This window comes from Mixophyes fleayi, chromosome 8 (assembly GCF_038048845.1).
Source record: "Mixophyes fleayi isolate aMixFle1 chromosome 8, aMixFle1.hap1, whole genome shotgun sequence".
Lineage (NCBI taxonomy): Eukaryota > Metazoa > Chordata > Amphibia > Anura > Limnodynastidae > Mixophyes > Mixophyes fleayi.
Genome location: NC_134409.1, coordinates 7,273,135 through 7,294,045, shown reverse-complemented (window position 1 = coordinate 7,294,045; position 20,911 = coordinate 7,273,135). Strand labels below are relative to the sequence as shown.

The following is a 20,911-nucleotide window of genomic DNA, read 5'->3' as shown; positions in this document are numbered from 1 at the left end:
CCCCCAATCACAGTAAATGTACCCCTCCCTTCCCCCCAAAGTAAATGTACCCCCCTCCCCCCAATCACAGTTAATGTACCCCTCCCCTCCCCCCAAAGTAAATGTACCCCCCTCCCCCCCAATCACAGTAAATGTACCCCTCCCCTCCGCCCAAAGTAAATGTACCCCTCCCCCCCCCCAATCACAGTAAATGTACCCCTCCCCTCCGCCCAAAGTAAATGTACCCCTCTCCCCCCCAATCACAGTTATTGTGCCTCTCTCTCCACCCCAATCACAGTTATTGTGCCTCTCAAATCAGTTAATGTGCCCCTCTCCCACCCCAATCACAGTTATTGTGCTCCTCTCCCCACCCCAATCACAGTTAATGTGCTCCCCCCCAATCAGTTAATGTGCCCCTTTCTCCCCCCCAATCACAGTTATTGTGCCCCTCTCCCCACCACCCAATCACAGTTAATGTGCCCCTTTCTCCCCCCCAATCACAGTTAATGTGCCCCTCTTTTATCTGCCCCTCCCCTATCAAATGAACACTCAATTAACTTACCTTCTCCACTGTGAAGCTGCAGCTCCCGGTCACTGACAGACTGGGAGTGCGGCGCACAGTGATGACGTCACCGCGCCGCGCTCCCAGCCTATCAGAGCCTGGGAACTGCAGCACCGCAGATAAGAAGGGGCAGCATGGTCGGTCAGACTGAGAGGCCCGGACAGTCCAGGGAGCCCGGACAGATGGAGAGGTCTGTCTGGGCCCCCTAGTCTGTCCGGGCCCCTCACATCTGTACTGGCCGTACCCCCCTGATGGTGGCCCTGGGAACGGAGGAAAGAAGTAACGGACTAACGTAGTCCATGTAGAGAACAGCGTTCCCGAAGCAGATGCCGCTGACTCATGTCTTGAGTTTGCCGTAAGTGCGCTTGGTTTCAGCCGTATCATTTGCACCAGCTACAGAGCAGTGTAAGTGCCGACTAACAGCGATGGCAGACACGGCATAGTCTTGAAAAGTACACAAATGTGTGCCACTAGAGCACAGGACATATGAATACAGGTAAGATAGACCATAAAAATGTATTGTATGTACAGTACGCATTAAAAGCACCTTAATTTATGAACTTAATGTAAAAAAAATATATATATATTTTTTTAATCCATATTTTTATTAGTTATTAAATTTTTAAGAGTTGTTAATTATATTTTTTAAGAACAGATTTTTCTTTGTACGCGTGTGCACTTACATTGCACAGACACTTGTCCGTATCCTGCAGTCTCCTCCGTCTGCCTACATACGGCACGTAATGTTTAGACAGAGCGCACGAACACCCGGATTTAACCCGAAACGCATCGAAACCGCTTGGATTTGAACACAGTCAGAAAACACACAAGTTACGTGCTCTTTTTTCAGGCATGAATCAGGCCCATAGTTTAAACAAAAACAAAGAAACTACAGATATACGGAAGTGACAGATTATATATTAATCTGCACCTGATGGATCATTTATTTGTCCATACATACAATATTTTAGGAAATCCCTAAAAGACGAGGGCACCTAAGGAGAAGGTTGCATTTCAATGTAGGTGTATTCCGCTCATAGATTCTAGAGAACCCTGGGAAGCAGTAGTGCAGGGGCTGCAGTGGTTAATGGGGTCCAGACTGCAGAGCTCATGCACATTCATCAGGGCTATAATCCAGCAAAATGACCCTGCACCACTTCTGTTTAATCTCCTCTGTTTAATGTGCTAGGATCAGGTCTGCGGGCAGTTCCAGTTACAAGCTACTCGCCTGCTCTTTGCCTATAATACTGCAGGTGCTTCCTATTCAGTTCCTGCAACAACTAAGTTCATACAAACTGTATTATGCACTATGGGAACTGTATTGTATAATAAACTATAGGAACTGTTTTACTTAGTGGACACTGGATTATATACTGGACCATATGAGCTCTATCATAGAGGGAACAAAGATAGTTGTATTGTAAACTGGACAATGTGGTTGTATATACTGGTTGATGTTAGCTTGGGTACAGGCAGGTGAGGTGGGTACTGGTACGAGATTAGCGCCAGGGCTCAGGGATCTCTAAGTGCCAACTGTTTGGAAGTGGTAAAAGCTGCCAGGGTAATACAAGACACATTTGAACACACTCACTAGTTTTCCGGTGGCACTCTGTCCTCCCTCGTTCAACCAGAAGCCTGGAACCATAGCAGAATAGTACGGACCCCAGACACCAGGTACAAATATGGGATTCTCACTGATCTGCAAGAGTGAAACAGTCAAAATGACATTATTAATGGATGCGATATTAATGTAATAAATGATTTGAAATGAGCAGATACATTCAATATGAGTCAGCAAGTAAAATGTGCTCTTGTTACGTTATTAAATGCTTTTATTAATACTATACGATGTTGACACACACACACACACATATATATATATATATATATATATATATATATATATATATATATATATATATATATATATATATATATATATATACACACACAGAGAGAGAGAGAGATACATATATATATACCTGTATCTATCTATCTATCTATCTATCTATACTGATCTCTAATATTCTGCAAGGCTGCACTGTGCACGTTATTCAGTTCATATATATACTGTAATATACAGTGTAATAAATAGCTATATAACTACAATATATAAGGATGACATGATCTGAAGCCAACTCCTTGCTGGTCTACAATACAAAGGCCCCTGGTTAGTTAGATCCAAGTCTGAAATCATTGTTTAGTTTGGCTAATGCCATCCGTAAGTGTTTATATTGGACACTTTTTCCCAATTATGTTTAAAAGCTTTCTTAAAAAGAAAATGCATTCCCCAATCACTGGAATGGATCAATTTAAACACACTTCAGCATTTAATGCTGTCCTTAGGTAGCAGACACAGGCTGCAGAGAGCCTTAGACCGCCCATGATGAGCTGTGATACAATGTAACAGACAAAGTAAAAATAACTCACTGTGAATACATTAATACATTATATCTATACTGACAGAGACCTCAGTTACACAGGTCATATATGAAGTGCGAAACGGCTGCTCCGTAGCACAAATACAGGTTTTGAATCGCTGTGCGCCCCGATTTGCGCAATTTATTTTTTTATGTTGAACAGAGCTCTGTGTATGGGAACTGTTGGTGTTAATGGGGTCCGATCTCGACCAGCTTTAAGAAATGGGTTTTACTACCATTTTTAGAAGCAAAATGCATATGTTTAATGCCAGTAATTAAGTAAATTGCATGCAAATAGGTATGACAATAGAAACCATTGTTTCTAGTGTCAACACCCCCACTACCGCTGTTGTTATTGTTTGCTAGCGTTGTGGTAGTGTTCCATTTGTTCTTTTGTTGTGTTTTTCAGAATGCATCTTGTGCTATCCACATACGTTTTGGAAATAACACACCTATTGGTGAGACATGGCCTCCCATCATCTCTGCACTTTTCTTACCCACAGATTCGTAGCTTTATCTATCCCCAAACACGTCGTAGAGGGAGTATATCAGTCGTTTATCGCTTTCTCCTCACGCTGGACTTAAGCATAGATCCCCATAAGGAGGCATGGGACGAGGACCTCCGGGTGGCCCTGGTTGGTGAGGGATGGTCAGCAATTCAGAAACGTGTGGCTAAGGCTACCATTAACGCGACTTATAAGGTTACTTGAGATGGTACCTAGTCCCGGCCACGCTCCACCGTATTTTCCCAGCCACGTCGGATAGGTGCTGGCGAGGCTGTGGCAGACAGGGTACTGCTCTGACCCTTCTCCACCAATTCACAGCTGTTCGTCTCCCCAGGGACCCCGCAATATTTTTCCTCAACAAAGCAGCCCCATCTGTAAGCTGACCAACTGACCATCTGTTACTACAGGTTAGCCAGGCTTGTAAACTACTACTAGCCCGAGCTTGGAAACGGGCGCTCCTACCAAGGCAGAGTTGATAAATAGACTATGGCTCATTACGTCCATGGAGTATAATGACACCCTTCATAAATTTCACGAGACAGGAACCCCATGGTACAGACTTCATGGCTCTTCCGTTCCAGGCAACATGTAAACACAGACTCTCAATCCCCCCCTCCCCATCTCCTGCCCCACTTTGCACCTCTGCCTCTCCTTTTTCCTCTAGTACTTCTCCTATCCCCTTATCCTTGACAGTTTTATTAAAAATCCTGCTTTGTTTTGTCCAACCCTCTTGACGAGATACATTGAGGAAAGAATAAATGTAATTGTCTTTTATTCCTTCAAACTTATCACCTTCTAACAAGCCGCATCACTGACCTAGACAACCAGTGAAGGACTAACTTAATTTTGATGTAACCTAAACTCTTAACTAAACAACTCCTATCCCTCACATACTCTAAGCACCAAAGTATCTGGTCATTTCATATCTCCCCACCTTAAATATTGCTGCTTATTCACATTTTCTGGAAGGTCATCCCTACGTTAAAAAGACTCATTAGAATTCCCCTCACTCCTCTCCCCAAGGTTTGTATTACCTTATCCCTAAAAACACTCCTGGGGTTAAATGTATCAACATGCGGGTTCTTCAACACCCGCGTGTTCAGCCTCTTCCGCGATTAAATTTCAAGCGGCGCTGCATTGTAAAGGGAAGTTAACCCTTTACAATGCAGCGCCGCTTGAAATTTAATCGCGGAAGAGGCTGAACACGCGGGTGTTGGAGAACCCGCATATTGATACATTTACCCCCTCATGTTCCTCTTGAGATCGTGAGCAATGTTAAACTGTATACTTTGATGACCATACAAAGTAAGAGACTACAAAGCCACCATATTTACCCAACGGTTGTTGGTGGCCTTTCTTTACCCGACAAAGTCCATCAAACTCTCACCAGGTCCCTTACAGAACATTGTGAGCAGAAGGCTGGCCTAGAACCCTCACTTGCAAACAGTATAGTCTCATTTAATCCATGCCTAGAAAACAAAAGAAACTAGGCTCTTTCCCAGAATACATCAAATCCTCATGTCCAGTACTCCAGGGGGTTCTTTGGGGTCAAGGATAATTGATACAGTAGTATTTTGCTTAGCAATGCTGTTCTGGAAATCCTTTGACTAGAAGAACAATTAGATGTAACAAGAGAGATGGTTGCAATTACAAACAATGATTGTAAATGGATTATTAACTTGTCAGACTAATAATGCTGCAATGTCCTTAATGTAAACTTTCAAATTCTCTATTTACACAAAGTCATGTGATTCTGGGAAGTGTATATTACACAACATGGGCTCAGCACATAAAAATATGTTTTTATCGTCTTGAACAAAGGACGATTGGTCGACCAAGTCAGTAAATGACCATTCGATTTAACAACTAGTTACAGAAAATAAGGTGCTCTTCTGGGGTACCTACAGTTTCACTAGTTGACAAAAGGTAAAGTAGAACTCAGTGTCACAAACTCGCTAGGAAGACTGGACGTGTACCTGCTAAGTAGTTGTCGCAACTGGACAAAGAGGAGCGTAGTCTAACACGCCTCACCAGGAATCTCTGCAAGGGGCTTTGGGCTTAGCTACATCGAATGTGCAGGTTGCGGACCCCAATGCCAGTCACTAGCGAGGTAGCTGGAGTCACAAGTATAGAGTGGTGGACATACCAGGTGAGAACCAGAACAGACAGTGAAGTACCAAGGAGAGAACAGAAGAGCAGTCTGGGTAGCCGAGGTCAGAACCGGACAATTCAAATGGAACCAATACGTGAGGCAGAAAGTAGTCAGGAACCGGCTGTAGTCAGAACTAGGAGAACCTAACAGAGCCAAGTCATCTGACAGAAGGTTAGTCAGGAACCAGCTGTAGTCAGAACCAGGATTTCTTACAATGGATCATTTCCATGGAGAACTAAGGAACTGAAGCATAGGAACCACACCAGATCACATGAGAAGTGATCTAATACCCTGGCACTGGATCAGTTCCAGAGCCTTCCTTAAATAGGTAGTCCAAAGGTACTGGCGGTCAGTCACGGCAAACCGACTACCAATACAAGGATTAAAGAGGTGCCCCGTTGCCTAGCAATGGGACTCGCCCCGTTGCCTAGCAATGGGACTCGCCCCGTTGCCTAGCAATGGGACTCGCCCCGTTGCCTAGCAATGGGACTCGCCCCGTTGCCTAGCAATGGGACTCGCACGCGCAGAAATGGGAATAGAAGATCCGTAAGTCGATTCCTGCTGCTAGGAAACAATACACGCCATTATTGGAAGAAGGTGCCTGTCCCATGGCAGGAGAGGAAAACGGGACAGCGCCTAACATCCAGGCTTTCTAATGCCCCGATAGTCAGCAGCTACTCACCCAGGTTGGCGTTGGTAACTGTTCTTTCTTCAGGAATCAAAGTCTGAAGAAGTTTGAAACTATAACGTTGGCATTGAACAGGCGCTGACACAGCTGACGGACACGTATAGTGGCAACTGGCCATTCGGGTAAACTGATAGCCATTCAATGCACATTGTGCACGTTTAATCTTTTCCAGGCTACTGTGCTTGGAGAAGACACCAGGGGATAGGATACTGTCTCAGGCACTAGATGGTTGTGGTTTTATCAGGTGCCTCGAGCTTTCCTTTAAGTACAATGTTGTCAAAAACTGCTCTCCTTCATAAGCATTATCATCTTTTATTTATAGGGCACCTCAAAAGGTCTGCGGTGCCGTAAATGACATTTACAGTAATATACAATACACAGACAGCAACAATCCATAATATATTACTAGACTAAACATAATTATACAAAGACCAGACATCCACTAATTAACAGATTACACACAGATAACTTGGTAAAGCAGATTAAGTTATTACAGAGTGATGGTATTGTCCAAAGTGAAGTAGGCCTGGGCTCAGGAAAACAGGGCTAAGGAAGCAGCCAAGAGGTACAGAGGGTGATGGAATCATTTAAGGAGAACACGAGGAAAGAGGGCCCTGTTCCTGAGAGCTTACATCCTAATGTACATATTAGTACATATTTTTTAACAGTAAATGTTATTATATGTTCAACCAAAACCTAATATTGGATAAAGCTGACCCCTTGGAGTAAAAAATAACACAGCATTTTGATACTTATTTAATTTATTAAAGAAAGTTATGTAACATCCAGCACATAAAAGTTATTGCCCTCTTGGACTTAATAACTGGTTGTGACACCTTTCTCAGCAATAACTGCGAACAGATGTTTTCTGTAGTTCTGGATCAGTCCATCCTAGCGCTGCGGAGGAATTTATGACCACTCCTCCAAGCAGAACTGCTCAAACTCATGATATTTGGGTTTTCAAGCATGAATTGCTCATCTGAGGTCCTGCACAGCAGGATGAGCTTAATCCGTACATTAACTAGACCATTCCAAAGTTTTACATTTCTTGTTCTTCATTCTCATGTAGACTAGTTTGTGTGTTTCAGATCATTGTCTGGATGTATGAACCAGCTGCAGTTCAGCTCTAGCTCACGGGCCGATGGGCTGACATTCTGTTGTAGAATCCGCTGATACAGAACAGAATTCATAGATCCTTGAATAAGAGCAAGTCAATCGGATCAATGCAACAAAGCCTCTGCAAACCATGACAGCACCACCACCGTGCTTGGCCGCCGGTATGAGGTTCTTCCTATAGAACGCAGTATTCATTCTTCTCCAGACATAATGGTGCCTATGTCAGTGTTTCCACCTTAATATTCTGTCATGGGTCTTCTTATGACCCAGTGTGTTTCTGAGTTATGAACACTGACCTGGAGATCCGTTGATCTTGCTCTTTGTGAATTCATGGGCAATGTTATGCCTTGACAGCTCTTCTTGAAAAAACTGACCGCTGACTCTCCCAAACTTTTGCACGTTGGCTAATAGGTCTCTGACTGCACCTCATTGAAGCCTCAGAATCTAACTGCTGATCGCCGGATCTTGACCAATCTGGCAACTGACGTGATGAGCAGTGACCCCGATGCGAGGCTCTATACAAGGGCAAATGCAGGATTTGTAGAGGGGGGTTTCCACACCATGCCGCCAGTGGGCGTGACCAGCATGCATGGGGGCGTGGCTATAATATTAGACAGTGATTGGCTGCTCTCCAACTCTTCCTATCCCCATAATATACATGGGCAATGCTGCGTGCACTACTGTTAGGTGCACAGAGCTCTCCCTTTTCAGTGTGAAGCGGGGGCAGGGTCCAGCCACCTCAATTATACAGTGCCCCAGGCATGGAGGGGGGTTTCCGGGCACTTAGAAACCCCCCTCGGTTTGTCTATGCTCTAGATAACTGTCAGAATCGCAATGCATGGCCAGCTTTATAAAAGCTTTATAAAATAATTTGGGCATTTAGACACTTTAGAGACCACTATTCTCCTCTCCCCCTGTCCTTATAAGACTGGTAATTATATAGGTTGGTGGGTGGACAGACACCAATTGAGGAGAAGTCACTTTGGCATGAAATACTCCGCCACCTGTCATTCAAGAAATCGGCCATGACCGAGCTGCTAAACCTGGCATTTGGATAACTGATTTTTTAATAATCTGGGCTCCTGGGTGACCAACCAACTATTATTATTGTCCAGGCTGAGGTGCACGGCTCAGACAGCGGCTCATCCTCCCCGCAGTAACTTTTCTACACCTGAAGGTTGTATATTTGAATAACTGTCACATGAAACCTTCATGTAATTTTTTCTCTCCTCTCTATTTAGTGCTACAGTCCACAGAACGACCTGATCGAATTCACTGCGGAAAATATGCAATTATGCAGAAGATCTGAAAGGGGCTAATGTCTTTTCATGGCTGTACATATGTGTGACATTGTATCTACATGTTCACGGTGGCTCAGTGGTTAGCACTTCTGCCTTACAGCACTGGGGTCATGAGTTCAATTCCCAACCATGGCTTTATTTGTGAGGAGTTTGTATGTTCTCTCCAATTCTGCGTGGGTTTTACTCCGGGTGCTCTGGTTTCCTCCCACACTCCAAAAACATACTGGTAGGTTAATTGGCTGCTATCAAATTGACCCTAGTCTGTGTGTGTGTGTGTGTTAGGGAATTCACACTGTAAGCCCCAATGGGGGCAGGGACTGATGTGAATGAGTTCTCTGTACAGCGCTGCAGAATTAGTGGTGCTATATAAATAGATAATGATGATGATGATGATGATGATGAATGATGGTCTTAGGTATGTAAGTCCTCTGATTAAAAATGTATTTCGTAGGCCACATTTTATATTACAAATATAAACAAGTCTGCAATATAAACATTTATAGTTTGGAAACACAGGAGGGAAATATAATCGGCTTTCTGTGTCTTCCTGATGTTCAGCATATTTGTGTTTTAGACCGGGAGATGGGTTCTTGGGAGACATTAATGGACATTGGCACACGTTGTTTCTAAATCACTGCAACAAAGATTGCCAAACTGTTTGGACAAAAGGAAACGTAAAACACCCCTGTCACTTTTATTATTAATGGTTACTTTTAAGATAATGGGCCTGATTCAACTTTGGGGCGTAACCTGAATGGAACTTGCATTTAAAAAAAACCTGCATATAACTTGCATGCACGTACGCCCGTATTGAAATACAAGCGGGTCTCATGATATTTTACATTGGAATCTGGGTATAAGCACGGTCTGGGTATACGCTACTTGCTGTATGTAGACAGACAGAACACAGTGCATGAAACGCACATGTTTATATGAAATATAAAGTCGCATCAGAATGCATGCAAAAAGTAAATAAAAACTCAACCAAACTAAATACATATATCAGGATGGTATTAATGCATACTGTACATAAAATGCATTTTTATAGTTTATCTTACTTGCAAATACGTGTTATATGTGGTATGGATACGTGTAGTCATCACTATCAGTCGGCACTTACACCTGCCCCGTAGCTGGGGCAAATCATAGGACTAAAAAGAATGTACTTAAGAGAGACCCTGAACTTGGATCGCCCGCATCTATACATTGCCTACGTCCGTCCACTGCTTTCCAACCCGGTTCCGCCCCTTCAACTCATAGGCAGCGTCATTTGCTTTCGGACATGAATTACATGGAATTGTGGTCATTGGCGTAAGTACCAGACTTACGTTTGAAGATCAGGCCCAATGTGTACAATCATCATCATCATCATTTATTTATATAGCGCCACTGATTCCGCAGCGCTGTACAGAGAACTCATTCACATCAGTCTCTGCCCCATTGGAGCTTACAGTCTAAATTCCCTAATACACAGACACAGATAGAGACTAGGGTCAATTTTAATAGCAGCCAATTAAACTAACAGTATGTTTTTGGAATGTTGGAGAAAACCGGTGCACCCGGAGGAAACCCACGCAAACATGGGGAGAACATACAAACTCCACACAGATAAGGCCATGGTCGGGAATTGAACTCATGACCCCAGCGCTGTGAGGCAGAAGTGATAACCACTTAGCCACCATGCTGCCCAATCTAAAATCATTTGTATTTATTTATGATGCTGCATAGTTCTTAAAAAAGGTGACATTATTTTATGAGTATATAACAGAGGAGGGAAACCTGTATCTCTCCGGCAGTTGTGGAACTAAATGTCCCAGCACGTCCTGGCAGACAAAGGTATACAGCCGGTCTAGGCTCTCACCTAAGCAGATCTCTGAATATCAGCATCTTAAAGAGAAATATTTCTTGTTCAGTTTACGAGGTAATGAGCACAGTGGACGCTTCAGGATGCAGCAGTAAATGTACAGAAGCCGTTGCTGGGAATTCTCTGCAGCTTTCTGAGAAAACCAAAACGAAAAAAAAAAAAAAGATGTTTTTATTTTGAAGTCGGAGATCTTGCCAAGAGATTCACGTGGCATCTGCAATAAAATCTACAGAAACACATTTGGCCAAAGCCACGTGCTGAGCAGGAGTCACTTCCAGCAATCCTAATGTGTCCGCTGACCTATTCCAGTTACCCTATCTGAGTCATTTCTGGGCCGAATGGATCAATCCGAGGCTGGAGCGAGAACCTCAATAAAAGGTTTCGTTTCAGGCGGTTGTTGCTCAGTTTAAGCAGATCAATTAGCCGGGATTCCTGGAGTAAGTCTCAGGGTTTTAAGCTGTCCAGAAGCTATTTGTCGGTAATATGGGATCATTATCTGCTGCGTTCAGTTACAGTATGTTCCACACTAATAAATAGATTAACTTCCCCTAATGTGCTTCGATATAAAAATGTTAACTGCCTTTCTGTGCATGATAGTAGCGAGAGGTTACTCATGAGCTGAGGGGAATAACCAATTATATCCAATTAGCAGACTGCGGTGCTGTGATGCTTAGCATTATATAAGTGGTGCAGCCTGAAATATTAGGAGAACAGTCATTAAAAGGATAACTCTAACAGAAATGGAGTATTAATTTTTGGGTGGAGTTCTTAAAGTTAAATGATGAAACTGGATATTTCATATTCCTCCGGCCCGGGGCTGACGGGTTTCTGGATGTCTGGAATCGTCCAGTGATACGCTCCTTGCTTCTTTTCTGGCTAGCTCATTTCAAACAGGTAGTGGAGTTGTCAAAGCCCCTCCTCCGAACATTTCCCATTCACCTGAATGAGATGGACAACTGACAACTTGCTCAGCGGGAGAGCAGCGAGTGTCACTCTTACAGACACCAGGGGACCCGCCGTATTAGAAAGTTAAAGCCCAGTTACGTACAATTCCATATTATTGTGAGCTTCTCCCAAAGTTAAATTTTAAGTTTTGTGTGCAGTTCCCATTTAAAGCAAATACTAAGCTCTGTATATTCATGGGGCCAACAGTTTGCAATTATTTCTAAGGAAGCTTTGCTGCGAGTCACACACGGCACAGTCCGGGCAGATCTTGGTGCGCTACAAGCCTCAACGTGACATTGTCTAATCTAATGGTCACCAGTGGCACCAATAATTAAGCCGCTAACACCAGACTAGGAGGCATTGCCTCCTGTCCAATAAAATGTAATGTGTTCAATTGAAAACCAGGTCTCGTAAACGTAGCTATAGTCGCTGACCAATATAGCTTACTAGCGACCAACGAAGGGCGAGAAAGGTCAGGTAGGGAAGGTTATGTACAAAATGGTACGAAATCAGCACAGTTCAAGGTCCAAACAAAGCACAAGGTCAGGGCGGGCGACAAGGACAATACAAATGCCAGGAACAGTAATTATAATAGCACCTGGGTTAGGAAATAAACCTATAATGGGAACCAAAGTGATCATCATCATCAATTTATATAGCGCCACTAATTCCGCAGCGCTGTACAGAGAACTCACTAACGTCAGTCCCTGCCCCATTGGAGCTTACAGTCTAAATTCCCTAACACACACACACACACACACACACACACAGAGACAGAGACAGAGACAGAGAGAGACTAGGGTCAATTTTGATAGCAGCCAATTAACCTACCAGTATGTTTTTGGAGTGTGGGAGGAAACCGGAGCACCCGGAGGAAACCCACGCAAACACGGGGAGAACGTACAAACTCCACACAGATAAGGTCATGGTCGGGATTTGAACTCATAACCCCAGTGCTGTGAGGCAGAAGTGCTAACCACTGAGCCACTTTAACTTATAGGAAGCCTAGAACCGTCCACAGTTTGTGCTAGGAACATCCTGCACAAGTACCTTACAACGCATCATGATTACAGTGTCACTGTTTGTATTCTAAATGCTCATCTTCAATGAATATTAATATATAGCGTATGAGAACAGATGATGAAAATGACATTTTGAAGATGAGGAGAAATGACACAGGGCTGTTATTCCAGGTTTTCAGTTTCAGCTCCTAAACTTTAGTATACTTGTCATGGGATGTTGAAGTTATTACACGCTCAGAAACAAAATGGGCGCACCAAATAACCGTAGCATTATCAAAGACGCGTCGTCGTTAGCCAACGTTGACAGTTGTTTTTGTTTACTTATTTACTTGTTTTGTTTAAAGTACGTGGAGATGGTTCTCATGTGGTAAATGTATCAGCTGATATTGGCTCCGTTATTAAGATGGCACGAGCAGAGGACAGAGTGTCACGCCAAGGGGCAGGACGAGCCTGAAAAGATCACATTACAAGAACACCGTGAGCCAGCTTGTCTACACCCCAGGATGAATGCACGGGGCACACACACAACACTTGCTCCAAACTATACCCAGGACTTAGGTTTCAGAGTTGGCAGTAGTGCCATGGTGTTCCCCTGTCGCTGTCAAAACATAGACTGAGCCTCTCACAGTCACACGAAGCAACTTGTCATGGACTCCAAATCCCAGATAAAAAAAAGAATAAAAACATAACACGGTGGAGACTTTGCAGACTATTAATAAAACTAGAACTTGAAGACAAGTTAAAAATGACAGCTATAGAAAAGGTGGCAGACACTTCTCTTAAATAGCAAATGCAGACAAGGTCTCCCTACAGCATACAAGCAATGGGGGTAATTTACTAAAAATGTGCAGTAATAGCAACCAATCAGCAATTAGTTTTCATCTGCAGAGTGCAAGTTAGATTAATGATAATATAAATGTGATTGGTTGCTATGGATAACTGCAAATTGTTGGGATATCACCCTCAATGTTTTCACTGCTATTATGAAGCACCGGACTGACATATCAGTTTTTGTTTTTTGTCTCTGTGTAGTCAAGAGGCAACATCTCTTCATTATATACATTATATAATAGTGAGTGACATCACCATCCAATCACACTCTAACCTGCTACATAGACCATGTGACTGCGCTGTGACATCACCACCCAATCACACACTAACCTGCTACATAGACTGTGTGACTGCGCTGTGACATCACCACCCAATCACACACTAACCTGCTACATAGACTGTGTGACTGCGCTGTGACATCACCACCCAATCACACACTAACCTGCTACATAGACTGTGTGACTGCGCTCACTGTGTGACATCACCATCCAATCATACACTAACCTGCTACATAGACTGTGTGACTGTGCTGTGACATCACCATCCAATCACACACTAACCTGCTGCATAGACTGTGTGACTGCGCTGTGACATCACCACCCAATCACACACTAACCTGCTACATAGACTGTGTGACTGCGCTCACTCTGTGACATCAAAATCATGACCACAGATGAGAATATGTTCTGGTCCCGGGGGTGGGGGGCATATTTGACCCCTTGGAGGGGCACTTGCGACACCTGGATGGCCTATAGTAATTGTTGATGTCTTCGGCCCCATATGCAGAAACTGTACTGCACTTATCCCCTTACCAATCATTATTTTCTTGGGATCCAAATGTTAACAGAATAAATAGGAATAAACTTTTTTACTTGTAAACAAGCCTTTCACTCCAGCAAAGACGCACGGGCTGCACACATTTAAGGGTGTCCAGGTTTTCTGCTAACATAAGTCAGAGCTGTACGATCTCTCCCCACTTAAGTCCGGGGTATAAGAGCTTTTCCTCTGCTTAATGTTCCTGAAATTCCTCCTGACAGTCGGCTGTTTTCTGATGCCAAAACCACAACAAAGGCGGGCCAAGGTTTTCACACAGCTCCCCTTTCCCAGGCGTCGCACAAAGGTGCTTCTGTAGCTCTTTAACTAGAACTCACTGTACCTGCTGAATGTAATGCCCGGATAACACCAGCCTAACCACAGACTCAGCCGCTACAGTAAGACCATAATTCATCTCCCTCCCTCTCTTTATAGTCTCTGGGAACGTTGGTCACCTGCTGATTAAGAGGTGACTGTGCAACACTCAAAGGGAACCAATTTAGTACATGAAATGTTTGTACCAGAAAGATCACTTTAGCGTTCAGAAATGTATAGGTTAAAAGTTTGGAACGTTAAAATCACACTTACCTACTTTTATATACCTCCTCTCTGGGAGATCCCATAGGAGAGGTCCAAGGGGCAACTGCGGGTAGCATGATGGCTCGTTCTGTGTCCTCACAGCCCTGCTCCCGCCACTGCGCAGCCTGGGGTGGGGTCATGACAAAATGATCTGTAGCGAATCACATCATTACGGCTCCGCTCCACCTACTTCCCAAGAATATGGTGCGAGATCCGGGAGAGAGGCCTACTCTTCCGAAAGTCTGGGGGAACTCCCCGAAATTCATGAGCCTTCAGACATTGCAGAGGATTAGGCAAATAAGTTTAAAACGTCTAATGCCTCTGTAATGTCACCGAGATAGGATTCTCATAAATAATGGTTCAGGCCACAACAAGATGGCTGCCTCTACTGTGCATGGACTCGCTGCCATAGCTATGTTTGGTGGTGACAGCAGGTTTTTCTTATAAGCTGCATGTCCTGACTTATAGATTTTTTTTTACACGAATAACGGACGACAAATGAAGCATGTAGCACGTTGTAATGTTTATGATATTTTATCCACTGTCTAAGAATTCTGTGTTCACTGAAGGTCCACTTAGCAAAGAGAGAAATTATCTCTAGGGGGAGATACCATGTCTGCATAATTTTGCCTTCCTTGTATGTGCCTGTATTATGTATGTCCTGTTATCCCCACTGTCCAGCACTGCGGCATCTTACAAACCCCCCCACCCCCTCCCAGGCTGTACATGCATCACCCTGGCTGTGTTGTGAGAGGTCCTTTATTCCTATCACGGAAGCCTGGCACACTGTCACTAAACTCTATTCCACTATCACACCTATGCTATACCCCAGGGATAGCTACATTCCCCCCACAAGAACACCACATGCCTAGGACCTCTGCAATCTCCTCTGAGCTCCACATCTTTCCCAGCACAGAGATCCAAATACTTTACCTTGTTATACAGTGTTTCTCATAACATCGCGCACTACAGTGTAGAGCAACAACAAACACCGAAACATTACAAACTTTACTAAAAAATAGGTGAACATAATAACAACACAACATTTACTTGAGTATACTACACAACACGGTTCTCATCAGACTTCTCATCACGTCCAGCTTCTAGTGACTAAATCAGACATTAAGCAGAGAAATTGTAGCATTCCCCAATTAGGGTTTAGCAATAACTTCAATGTGACTTTGTCATTCCATTCTAAGCTATGATGTGGTTAATAAACTCACATTCAGTTACCCTTCCTGCCCTCCACTCTATAATGATTCCCATATACATCATAACCAGGTTATGTTCTTATAAACTAGCCAGACTGTATTTTGGCTGAAAACTTCAATGTTTAGTCCAAACCAAATACATTCACTCTCAACTTCTGCCACCCCTCTTCCCCCCCGTTCCACTCATTCTGTTAATTAATTAATGCCAACGTTTAGTATGAAACATATGAGCTGGCCTGGACGTTATTTACAGAGCTTAGGAAAATATAGTACACAACCTGCACAGTACAGTAATATAATGCAGAAGACAATGGATTTATATGCAGGGATTGGGGTGAATTTTTCTTCTTTAAAAATATGTATTTCCAGATCCATGGCCTGCATTGCAGAAGGGGCTCTTGTTGGCTTTTCTTTGCAGGACTTTGGGGATTTGTAAACCCTTTCAGAGCAGAATATAGAAGCCAATGGATATTTGGAATTGATATAATATGATATACAAAGGAGTTTATATAATATGCTGGGCAGTTCATGGATTGCTAATATGCTGGGCAATTTGGTATGCAGAATATATTTGGCAATTGGGGCTCTATAATATACTGGAAAATATTCAGGGCCTGATTAATTAAGGAGTGTAAATGCCAATACATAGTGTATTTTGCGTAAAATTACTCTGCACATGCCCAGAGCCGGGCAATACGCCAGAGAACGCAGCAACGTCCAAATCAAGTGCAAAGGACCCTTACTACAACCTTTGATTTCAGGGGCAGAACAAGAAGGTAACTTAGTGTATGAACGTAGTCAGTGTACAGTAAGGACGTGCCAAGCTGGACCGCACACAGCAGCGTTTGATTCAAGCTTTGGCCATCGCTCAGATTAGTGATTTTCTGTCGTATCCCCTGCACCAGCTACAGGTCAGGTGTAAGTGCTGATTACTAGTGATGACGGCTGTGTATACAGCTAGAACATGTGTCTGTAATCAGGAGCAGCTCTAAAAATATATTTCATGTACAGTAGATATTAATAACATCCTGATAAATGTATGGGAGTGAAAAACACTGGGGAAAATAAACTTTTTTAATAAAAACAATTTTATAATTAATGACTATATTATTAACAGATGACAATCATAGGGCGCCCCCTTCAGTATACTGTCTGTTAGAGCAGAGCGGACCTAGACCCGTATTCAACAACATCTTTATGCGGATGCCCGAACTATCTGCGTTTTTTTTTAAAACAACGCAATTTCCGTTTGTTTTACCTGCCTTAATAAATCAGACCGCTAGTGTTTATTTTTTGGAGCAATTCTGTTTATGTTTTATTTATTTTTCAACATGCAAACAAAATCAGGGTTTCAGTGATAAATAAATATAGGCTACTATAAAAATAAAATCTATATAATTTGGTGCTTATTTTATTTTTATATTAAACAAGTCAGAGGAGAGAGGAGCAGGTGCTGGGGGGATGGAGGAGAAATGGGTCCCATGGAAGGGGTGCCCAAGAACAGGATGTCCTTGGTATATTGAGAGGGTTCAGGAGACAGGATGTCCTTGATATATGGAGAGGGTTCAGGAGACAGGGTGTCCTTGGTATATGGAGAGGGTTCAGGAGACAGGGTGTCCTTGGTATATGGAGAGGGTTCAGGAGACAGTGCGTCATTGGTATATGGAGAGGGTTCACAGGGTGTCCTTGGTATATGGAGAGGGTTCAGGAGACAGGATGTCCTTGATATATGGAGAGGGTTCAGGAGACAGGGCGTCCTTGGTATATGGAGAGGGTTCAGGAGACAGGGTGTCCTTGGTATAAGGAGAGGGTTCAGGAGACAGGGCATCCTTGGTATATGGAGAGGGTTCAGGAGACAGGGTTTCCTTGGTATATGGAGAGGGTTCAGGAGACAGGGCGTCCTTGGTATATGGAGAGGATTCAGGGGACAGGGCGTCCTTGGTATATGGAGAGGATTCAGGGGACAGGGCATCCTTGGTATATGGAGAGGGTTCAGGAGACAGGGTGTCCTTGGTATAAGGAGAGGGTTCAGGAGACAGGGTGTCCTTGGTATAAGGAGAGGGTTCAGGAGACAGGGCGTCCTTGGTATATGGAGAGGGTTCAGGAGACAGGGCGTCCTTGGTATATGGAGAGGGTTCAGGAGACAGGGCGTCCTTGGTATAAGGAGAGGGTTCAGGAGACAGGGCGTCCTTGGTATATGGAGAGGGTTCAGGAGACAGGGCGTCCTTGGTATATGGAGAGGGTTCAGGAGACAGGGTGTCCTTGGTATAAGGAGAGGGTTCAGGAGACAGAGCGTCCTTGGTATATGGAGAGGGTTCAGGAGACAGGGTTTCCTTGGTATATGGAGAGGGTTCAGGAGACAGGGCGTCCTTGGTATAAGGAGAGGGTTCAGGAGACAGGGTGTCCTTGGTATATGGAGAGGGTTCAGGAGACAGGGCGTCCTTGGTATATGGAGAGGGTTCAGGAGACAGGGTGTCCTTGGTATATGGAGAGGGTTCAGGAGACAGGATATCCTTGGTATATGGAGAGGGTTCAGGAGACAGGGCGTCCTTGGTATATGGAGAGGGTTTAGGAGACAGGGCGTCCTTGGTATAAGGAGAGGGTTCAGGAGACAGGGAGTCCTTGGTATATGGAGAGGGTTCAGGAGACAGGGTGTCCTTGGTATATGGAGAGGGTTCAGGAGACAGGGTGTCCTTGGTATAAGGAGAGGGTTCAGGAGACAGAGTGTCCTTGGTATATGGAGAGGGTTCAGGAGACAGGGTGTCCTTGGTATATGGAGAGGGTTCAGGAGACAGGGTGTCCTTGGTATATGGAGAGGGTTCAGGAGACAGGGTGTCCTTGGTATATGGAGAGGGTTCAGGAGACAGAGTGTCCTTGGTATATGGAGAGGGTTCAGGAGACAGGGTGTCCTTGGTATATGGAGAGGGTTCAGGAGACAGGGTGTCCTTGGTATATGGAGAGGGTTCAGGAGACAGGGTGTCCTTGGTATATGGAGAGGGTTCAGGAGACAGGGAGTCCTTGGTATATGGAGAGGGTTCAGGAGACAGGGCGTCCTTGGTATATGGAGAGGGTGCAGGAGACAGGGCGTCCTTGGTAGATGGAGAGGGTGCAGGAGACAGGGCGTCCTTGGTATATGGAGAGGGTGCAGGAGACAGGGCGTCCTTGGTAGATGGAGAGGGTTCAGGAGACAGGGTGTCCTTGGTATATGGAGAGGGTTCAGGAGACAGGGCGTCCTTGGTATATGGAGAGGGTTCAGGAGACAGGGCATACTTGGTATATGGAGAGGGTTTAGGAGACAGGGTGTCCTTGGTATAAGGAGAGGGTTCAGGAGACAGGGAGTCCTTGGTATATGGAGAGGGTTCAGGAGACAGGGCATCCTTGGTATATGGAGAGGGTTTAGGAGACAGGGTGTCCTTGGTATAAGGAGAGGGTTCAGGAGACAGGGTGTCCTTGGTATATGGAGAGGGTTCAGTAGACAGGGTGTCCTTGGTATATGGAGAGGGTTCAGTAGACAGGGTGTCCTTGGTATATGGAGAGGGTGCAGGAGACAGGGCTTCCTTGGTATATGGAGAGGGTGCAGGAGACAGGGCGTCCTTGGTATATGGAGAGGGTGCAGGAGACAGGGAGTCCTTGGTATCCATATGGAGAGGGTGCAGGAGACAGGGCGTCCTTGGTATATGGAAATATACTGGACAAATGGGGATATTATATATGAGTTATAACTGAGGCTGTATAATATATCTCACCTTTGGGGGTCTATTCTGGCAAATGAGGCTGTACCACAAACTGTGCACTAAGTATTACTTTCCTGTGCCACCTGGCACTTTGCTCTAAGCCTACAACAGCACAATCAGTAAATATGTATAACGTTGCATAATAAACATGTTTTACATACTCATCAGCATGTGTACATACATATAATATTTGATGTAACCTTTATAATCCCAAGGAACTGCCACGACGATGAATTAAACATCCCTGTCGCTGGAACAGAGCTCTTTACACTAAGTGCAATCACTGCCTATAGATCCAGCTGTAGAAGAGGGAACTAACTGCAGAACCAGCCATGGAACTTAATATGCAACTTCTCCCAGAATCCTGGAACCCATCGGCTACAGACTGTTACTGCGCCGTGGTTCGCCCTGTAAAAATAGTCTATGGCTCGGAGCAAATGTTGCAATGTTACGCATGACGTAGCGCAAATCTCATTTAGACAGTCTCGATGCACGTATTACCAGCAATTACAATTAGCAAGGCATTAACAGTTGACATGCTTATGTGAGTTTCAGTCATGTCTAGAAAAGTTCTGCAGAACAAGTGTTCTTCTTTACTGTGCCAAGCTTAAATAAGACAAAAATAAGCAGAGCTGACATTCAAACGCCTACGGACGTGAGAACTCCTATTGATTATTGCACTGTACGCAAACAAAGTCTGGCTGACCGTCTAAACCTGTCCCCCACCGGCGTGTAGGATCCCAGACTCTATTGAAAAATTGTATATTATATATTTATTATTATTTTATTAGGTTAGAAAAATGTAAATAATTGAGTGATGTTAATAAGGTGATAATCCAGAGTAAGTTATGTATGCAACAATATAAAGCTGGGTACTACCTATGTAATCTTACTTTAGATGTAATTTCTGTAACGAATTTACCAACGACAGAAGTCCCGATGACCATGTAGATTCCTGTGTACACACCTACACCATTTACCTTCAGATCTGTGATCTTCATCTCTCATAACCATCTGCTGAAAAGATCCTGACTCTGTACACTGTACAGATATCTGCCTACGTTGCCTCATACACACTTCCACATTTGCCCGACATCGTTCCATCGTTGGTCATGATTTTCATGATTTTTTTTTTTATAAAGCAACATTTTACTCTTTCAACCATGCAAATATTTGGGTGTAGGACTG

General features: G+C 44.0%; 1 protein-coding gene across 5 annotated transcripts in view; it reads right to left on the bottom strand.

Annotated features, from left to right (window-relative positions):
- FGGY (FGGY carbohydrate kinase domain containing) overlaps nucleotides 1-20,911 on the bottom strand; it is a 158,737-nt gene that overhangs the window by 56,119 nt on the left and 81,707 nt on the right. For 4 of the 5 annotated variants that reach the window (XM_075181756.1, XM_075181757.1, XM_075181759.1 and 1 more), the window contains one exon: nucleotides 2,133-2,240. The exons of the other annotated variant lie outside the window; for it this stretch is intronic. In XM_075181756.1, the coding sequence (XP_075037857.1) occupies nucleotides 2,133-2,240 (108 nt within the window). The remainder of the gene's footprint in view (nucleotides 1-2,132; nucleotides 2,241-20,911) is intronic. 5 annotated transcript variants of the gene reach the window in all.